Source organism: Lolium rigidum, chromosome 4, assembly GCF_022539505.1.
Source record: "Lolium rigidum isolate FL_2022 chromosome 4, APGP_CSIRO_Lrig_0.1, whole genome shotgun sequence".
In the NCBI taxonomy this organism is placed as follows: domain Eukaryota; kingdom Viridiplantae; phylum Streptophyta; class Magnoliopsida; order Poales; family Poaceae; genus Lolium; species Lolium rigidum.
Genome location: NC_061511.1, coordinates 250,325,833 through 250,333,974, shown reverse-complemented (window position 1 = coordinate 250,333,974; position 8,142 = coordinate 250,325,833). Strand labels below are relative to the sequence as shown.

The 8,142-nt window shown below is 39.6% G+C and overlaps 1 protein-coding gene across 1 annotated transcript; it reads right to left on the bottom strand.

The window, feature by feature from the left end:
* Nucleotides 1–2,312: 2,312 nt before the first annotated feature.
* LOC124650212 (histone H3.2) lies at nucleotides 2,313–2,732 on the bottom strand. Its single transcript, XM_047189769.1, has one exon. The coding sequence runs from the start codon at nucleotides 2,721–2,723 to the stop codon at nucleotides 2,313–2,315; it is 411 nt and encodes a 136-aa protein (XP_047045725.1). The 5' UTR covers nucleotides 2,724–2,732.
* Nucleotides 2,733–8,142: the final 5,410 nt, after the last annotated feature.

Sequence of the window (8,142 nt, the reverse complement as noted above, 5' to 3'; positions counted from 1 at the left end):
TTGATCTAAAGCTGAAAACAAACTTCCAGTATTTACAAAAACTTAACCAGAAATCTAAAGCATGACCAATGACACTAGACTGTTCCGTAAACTTTTCTGAACATAACTACTACCTTATTACAAGCGAGACAGTGTCAGTATACAATCAGACATCATCCCTACTGGTTGAGCTTTTTACGAATTCGGATATACTCTCTTGGAAGATTGGTTTCAATGGATATTTGTGGTCCACAATAACCCAAATTACTGACATTTGTCGAGCATTTACTCATAGTATATGAGTCATATAGTCCTGCTCATAGCCGTAGCAGCATTCCAACACACCAACTTCAGAGAATGACATACGAATGGCGTGCTGAGTGCTGCCATGGCATGTTTGCCGGGCCTGAAGATTATAATCAAAGGGCAAGCTTGACAACAGATTAAGTACTCAAATCACGCTACAGCTTCAGAGAATACACCACTTCAGAGAATGACATACGAATGGCGTGCTGAGTGCTGCCATGGCATGTTTGCCGGACCTGAAGATTATAATCAAAGGGCAAGCTTGACAACAGATTAAGTACTCAAATCACGCTACAGTTTCAGCTGGGAAAATGAGGCTACGATCAACTTTTATATTTTTCAGGAGAGGAAAATGTGGTCAGATTGGATGGCTAAAACCCACATATAGCTGCATGTGTTGCAGAATAATTACTCCCATAGTCCTGTTCCATAACAAATAGGGCGAACCAGTAAACGGGTAGCAACAATCCATCAGCCACTTCAACGAATTACACACTCGGTGTTGGCATGGCGGGTTACCTGGCTTGGGTTTATTGTCATTCGCCAAAGACTAGCTGAACATCTGATTGAATATACAAACAGTTTCACATCGGCAAAAGAGGTTACAAACATGTTCACATAATCAGATTCAGCAACATCAAAACAGAGGCGATTGTTTCTCGTAGCAGGTTGAGATTCAGCAACACCAAAACAAAGGCTATGGTTTCTCCTGATATGTTCAGGTTCAGCAGCACCAAAACAGAACGGCAATGATTTCGAAATTTCGGCCCTCTTGGAACAAACTATCAGATCAGGATGAGGTCAACCAACAAAATCAGACTGACAAAACAATTATAAGCAAGACGCACAAATTTCAGATCTGATAGCCAACATTTTCATTACTGATGATAACAAGCAGGTAACATGAGAGACAAACAGAACCTAACACAGGGGATCATAGCACGACAAGAACTTCTCCTACCACAACTTCTAGATTCCAGCACGCACTCACGGTACATCTCTACACCTCCAGATCAGGCACTAAATTAAGGAGCAGTCTAGGTCCTCTCGCCACGGATGCGGCGTGCGAGCTGGAAGTCCTTGGGCATATTAACAAAAAAGGAGTAACAAGGCATCTTAACAGACAGAATATTTTTTGTAGAGGGGGCTGAAACATGTTCATATTCAAAAGTACCAAACCCAAACTTTTCAGTGACGCTAACAAAATTATTAGAACATGTATCAGGATAAACTAATCCAACATCCGCAACTCCAGAGAGCAAAATGGGGTCAGATTGGAGCAAGCACACATCATGCAATGGGGACAGAACTGGAGCCGTTGCTTGCAGTTTCGGGACAGTCCATATATAGACTTGCTAGTGGTAAATGCAAATACACAATCTGCAAGATAGAGGATGTTGTCTACAGTAATGTAACAAGCAAGAAAGGAAGCTGCTTGTGTTCGTCAGTGACAAGTGACAGAGGGACTGAGAAAGGATACATCAAATACAAAATCTCATTGTTCTGAATAGCATCAAGATATTATGTGACGAACAGAACAGTCGAACAGGGCTGATAAACCAGGTACAAAACCAGAATTCATTAATCCAGCAATCCTCAAACAATAATCTACAAGTTAAAATCGATAGTTACAGGTGCACCATAACATGTTCAGATTCAGCAGGGCCAAGTCAGAAAGGCTATGGTATCTCACAAACTGTACAGATTCACCAGCATCAAAACAAAGATGCAATGACTTCGAGATTTTAGATGACAATTCCCGAATTTCAGTCACCTTCCAACAAACTATCAGATCAAGATGAGCTCACACAACAAAAAAATCACTGACAAATAATTAAAAGCAAGAGGCACAAATTTCAGATCTGATAGCCAACATTTCATTACTGATGATAACAAGCAGGTAACATCAGACACAAACACAACCTAACACAGGCATCATTGCACGAACAAGAACTCCTACCACAACTACTAGATTCCAGCACGCACTCAGGGTACATCTCTACACCTCCAGATACTAGATGAGCACTCTAGGCCCTCTCGCCACGGATGCGGCGAGCGAGCTGGATGTCCTTGGGCATGATGGTGACGCGCTTGGCGTGGATGGCGCAGAGGTTGGTGTCCTCGAAGAGTCCGACGAGGTACGCCTCGGCTGCCTCCTGGAGCGCGGAGACGGCGGAGCTCTGGAAGCGGAGGTCGGTCTTGAAGTCCTGGGCGATCTCCCTGACGAGGCGCTGGAAGGGGAGCTTGCGGATGAGCAGCTCGGTGCTCTTCTGGTACTTGCGGATCTCGCGGAGCGCGACGGTGCCGGGCCTGAAGCGGTGGGGCTTCTTGACGCCGCCGGTGGCCGGCGCGGACTTGCGGGCGGCCTTGGTGGCCAGCTGCTTCCTCGGCGCCTTGCCTCCGGTGGACTTCCTCGCCGTCTGCTTCGTGCGGGCCATCGGGACGGGAGGCTGGACTAGGGTGGAGGAAGGGAGGAGCTCTTGGGAGATGTGGCTTGCAATGGAGGGGACTGGAGTGAGGAAGAAGGGTGGGGAATCGGGTGCTTTTATAGGCGGCCGGTGGGCGCCAGACTGCCAAATTTTCGTATGATCGGGCGCGCGCTGACTCTGAATTTTGGTTTTGGGAGCGAAGGAGGGTTTCGAGCGTTGGATTCGGGACTGCCGGACGGCCACGATACGGTTTCGGGAGAGTCACGCGGATCGTGGGCAGCCATCCGCGGCACCGTGTCATTCTGATTGGTTAGGCTCTTGACGCTTGGCTTGGGACAACCACCATGCCATGGAGGAACCAGACGGTCCATTCTTCCGCTTCAAAGCTGACCAGCGAACTGAATTCACTCCTTCCTAGTCGGCTCATCTCACTGACTCAAAGCAAGATTCTTAAAAAAACGTATTCAATCAAAATTAAAAGCAATTCTAGCATTTTTAAAAATAATTAAACTCGAGTGGGAAAATACTCTATAATCAACCTCCTAGGGTGGTGCCATTTCTCTAACGTTTCCAAGAAAGAATTGAACTCGATAAAATCTTGAAAAAAAAGTTTACACGCCAAGCTGTTGAAAGCTCATATATCTCACGCGGCCAAGTACTTTGCACCCATGCACTTGAAAAATCCATGATTTTAGGGAGAACAATATCATGCATTTGATTGTGACTACTTCGTGTATATGTGTAGGGGTGGAACGGATCGGATAGTGGCCTTTCACTTTCGTTTCATATCTTCAAAACAATTAGGGATACGGATATGAATGTTATGGATATGAAATGTGGAGCGGATATTACTGGAATACGGATACATAGTAGATGTTCATTTAATTCAAGTCGTCTACAAATACCTTATAATTTAGGTAAATAATTGTGGCATCGAATGATATACACGTGTTATACAATAAGTCTAATGGTAGATATGTATGCCACCCTAATACATAATAGTTTATAGGTCCAGGAACACAAAATACATTTAACCACCCGTTAGGTTGGATAATTGACATGTGAGGCTAGAATTGTCAAAATTCTACAATGTAGTTTTATTTGGATGCAAATATATCAATTTTTCATATCCCTAGTTTCTCAAAAATCAAATTTCACATTTGTATTTGATCAATAAATTCACATATTTTTCATAACCATTTTTTTTACTTTAGTTTGGATTCCCATATTTCCACATGTTTCATTTTCTTGACTACGGATATGTGAGGCACATTTGACCATGAAACACCAAAAAGAAACATGACAACCTAGAACTTGTTAGTATTTTTTGTTTCCTTATACCTAATCAAACACCAGAACCCATTGTCAAGATATACTTTAGATATATACAATTTGGAGATCCTACTAGGATATGTAAAGATATAAGTATGCATACATACACCAATAATTCCGTTGCAGTTTTGTCACAAAGCAATAGAGAAAACCCTTAATGCATCGTTTTTCATTTATAAAAGGGGTTGGCACATGTACAAATGGGATATGTGTTTGCAGTTCATGGAAGCAAACATCTTGTTCCATTTTAGGATTTCTTTCCACCTTTAAGAGCATTTAGTTTGGGTATTTTCCGAAGGGTAATATCTTGAAATGATAAAACTAACTAAGGTGACACCCTTACAACATATGGTTTTAATTTAGCACATTGTAAGTGTATTTTTCGTGATATGTTTGAATTGTATAAAAAAATTCATAATCAATATCGGCTACATCATCATATGGTTACATGTATTATAAATATATAGGTATGTAATTTTAGTATAAACATTGTTTTTTACTCATATGGGGACTACTAACACATCACGGTTAATTCAACAATAATAGCATAAGATAAAGAGTATAAGATATTAGCAATAAAGAGTTTAAGATAGTAGCACGGGAATTGCCAATCTTCTTACTGCATTAATCTTTGATATGGAGCAAAGGTCTTATCATAGTCAATTCCATAAGTTTGACTAAACCCTCTAGAGATGAATTTTCCCTTGTACCGTTCTTCCTTCCCCTCGGAATTCTGCTTTACCATATAGATCCACTTACAACTTACTGCTTTCTCTTCTGCCGGCAGTGTGGTTAGCACGCATGTCTTATTTTTCTTCAGTGCTTCCAACTCCTCTATCATTGCTTCACGCCACTTCGGTACTAGCTTTGCAGTTTTCTTATCCCTTTAAATTGATGAAGTTTGTAAGGAGGTGATGCATGTAAAATGCATACATGAACTTTGCATTGTATTACTTATATTTCAATCATATTTGCATCATATAAGGGTTATATCATTGTTTTATATTAATTTTGGGGATATTTCACCGTTTCCCTATTTTCTAGAATTAACCCTACACTGTCTGAAAACCTCTTTTTTATATTTTGATATTTTAGGGACTCAAACGACGTCCAAATCACCTGAGATTTTACGAGGATCGATTTTTTGAAGGAATAAGGAGTGTAAGCCAAGTAAGCGCAAAAAAGGAAGTCCGGGGACCAAAAGGGGTAGGCCCATGCTGCAAGATTCCTTGGCCGCGCGGGGTGCCCCATCCTGGCCCTCGAGCCTCGGATGCCGTCCGTTTTCATCTCCGTGCCTCCGTCTTGACCTAAAAACATCTATAAAAATACTTCTCCGATGCCTTTCGGGAGGGAGCGCCACCAAAACACAGAATCACGAAAACAGAGACCTCGAGCTGGAAATTGGAGAGGGAAAACCCCGGTGTGGTCTCCACCTCCTCCAACGACTCCACCATCATCACCATGATGAAGAGGGAGTAGTCCACCCCTGGACTATGGGTTTGTGGAAGTAACTTATGTATCTCTCCTCTCTTTGAGCTTCACTAATTAGCACCATATGAGTTGTTGAACATGATTACGGTCATCTGTGTAATACCTTTGTGGTGGATCTTTTTATGAGTTAATATATGTTTGAGATTGCAATAGTTTTGTTTCAGTTATGAAAGTAGATGCATATTATGTACCCCGTTTTTGTTTACTTGTTCTGATCAAACTTGTGTATGAGGGCGTGTGAGGGGGGACGTATGCATTAGATGGAGTAACGGGGGTGGCTAGTGCGGTGAAAGTGACAGATTTTCCGCGATCCATTCTGGTGTTTACCTTACTTTGTTACCTCACTGGGATAAAGAGAATACCATGCTACCGGGGATGTGGGGTGACCTTGCCACTTCTACATGCCTAGATATAGCATGTTCTTATTTTTACTTCATGTCATAGAACTTAATGTTATACTCTGATTTATCTTAATTACTAGGGTGTCATTATTTAGTTCGCATGTTGGTGGAGTATAAGAGAGATTAATACAAAAAAGATCTCTATGTTAGGACGTGATGCTCATATAACTAGTAACTTGTCATGAAACCTTTATGTTGCAACTCATATATGTCAATTATAGTGTTCCATTATCTACCACTTTATAAAAGAGAGAGTGCATTTGTGAAACTATGAACCCCAATCCATTTTTAATCATAAGAAACACATTTCCAACACTTTATACACACTTTTTATTTTCAGCCATTTAAAAATCCGAAAATACAAAAACACGTTTATTTCTTGCATTCACAATATAAAACCCAAAAATAGCATCCATTATTGTTTTCACCATCCTTGCATATTTATTTACCATCATTTGCATATCAAGTTGTTTTCTAGAGTCGTGCAAGTAGAGAGATGTATCCCACTAGTTCCACACACCACACTGTTTCTAGCACCGTTGCATTGTCATCCATATCATTGCATATTTATTTATCGTTTCCATTTATTATCTTTTTACATTTTTTTCTCACACCTTGTGCTTGACAACCGCTTGGTGAGGTTGGGGCACAAAACATTTTTCTTTGTTTTGCAGGTCTCATAAGAGAAGGATAAGAAGATAAACCCTTAACACATAGTTCCCCGAGAGTTCGATATTACCCTTGAGTCACCCTCATGGGGAAAACACGTCTTCCACATCTACAAACTCTGCACTTGGAGCTCAACCTAAGCATATACATTCTAGCCCATCAAGATTGTTTTCTGGCATCATTGTCGGGGAACTAGTTGAAGGTTATCTCACAAGAAAGTCAACTTCATCACCAACTTGTGTAAACACCTAAGCTTGGGGAGGTTGCACCTACATGAGCATCATCTTATACATCTTTACCTTCAAAGCATTTTATTTTGTTTTGTTATTATCTTGCATATCATATTTATATTTCGGTTTGCTATTTTATTTTCAGTTTTGCATTTTGTGCTGCCTTTGTTATTTTGGTTTGCGTTGTTTAGTATCATTTTACTTTCAGTTTTCATATTAAAACATAAAATCCATAAAAACTAAGTGTTTCTTTTAATATGTGTTTTAAACTATGGAGGAAACTTATGGAATTCCTATCTCTAATGGTTATCTCAAAGCTATGGGTGCCTACTATGAATATCGATCAACCAAAAAAGAAAATAGAATGCTTGAATTTCTTGAACATCTTGATGATATGGCTACTGAGTTTTGTGAATTACATGATATAACTTGTTGCACTAGAAAACACTATAAACACTCTCACTATCAATGTAAACATAATAGTGATCCTATAATTGCATGTTATCGTGAAAATAAAATTTCATGCCCTGATATATAACAAGTTGAGAAATATATTTCTTATGTTGCAGCCCATGAGATAAATTTTCTTATTGATACTTATTTTGAAACTAGTCATGAAGCTCGTGTGATGAAAGGACGCATTTCTACTCTTCTCCAACTTTGCAAATAATTTAATGATAATGTTTATGTTAAAGAAAGAATTATTGCTGCCATGGAAATTACTAATATTTTGCAGGATATCGATGATGAAAACATATGCTTGGAAGAGGAAGTATGTGAAGCGGAGATTGAAATGGATATGGTCCAACCTAAGCTTGGGGAAGAGTTGGATCTCCCAACTTCACCATCAACATATGATAGTAGCACTCAAACTCAAAAATATTTTGTTATTTATGAGAACCCATGTTGTAATGAGTGTGAAATTGAAAATTCTATGGTCATATATGATAATCCATGCTATTATGATGAAACTAATAATGCTCCTTTACTTTTTAATGCTACTAGTGAACTTATAGATGATAATGAGGAGTGTTGCTTAAATATGCTATATGATAATGCTTTAGATGATGGTCCTATGCTTATTGATAATCCTCCATGTTTAGAAGTTGTTACTACTTTATGTGAGGATAAAAATGATATAATTGTTGTTTGTAATGGTACTCTTACTTATGAGAGTCCTACCTTCTTATTGAATTCTCCTAATTACACCTTAGAGGAGAAATTTGCTTATGTTGAGAAATACTTAGGTGGTTTGCAATTATCTCTAGTTCCAAATATTTGTTGCAGCCATGCTATTAAACTTGA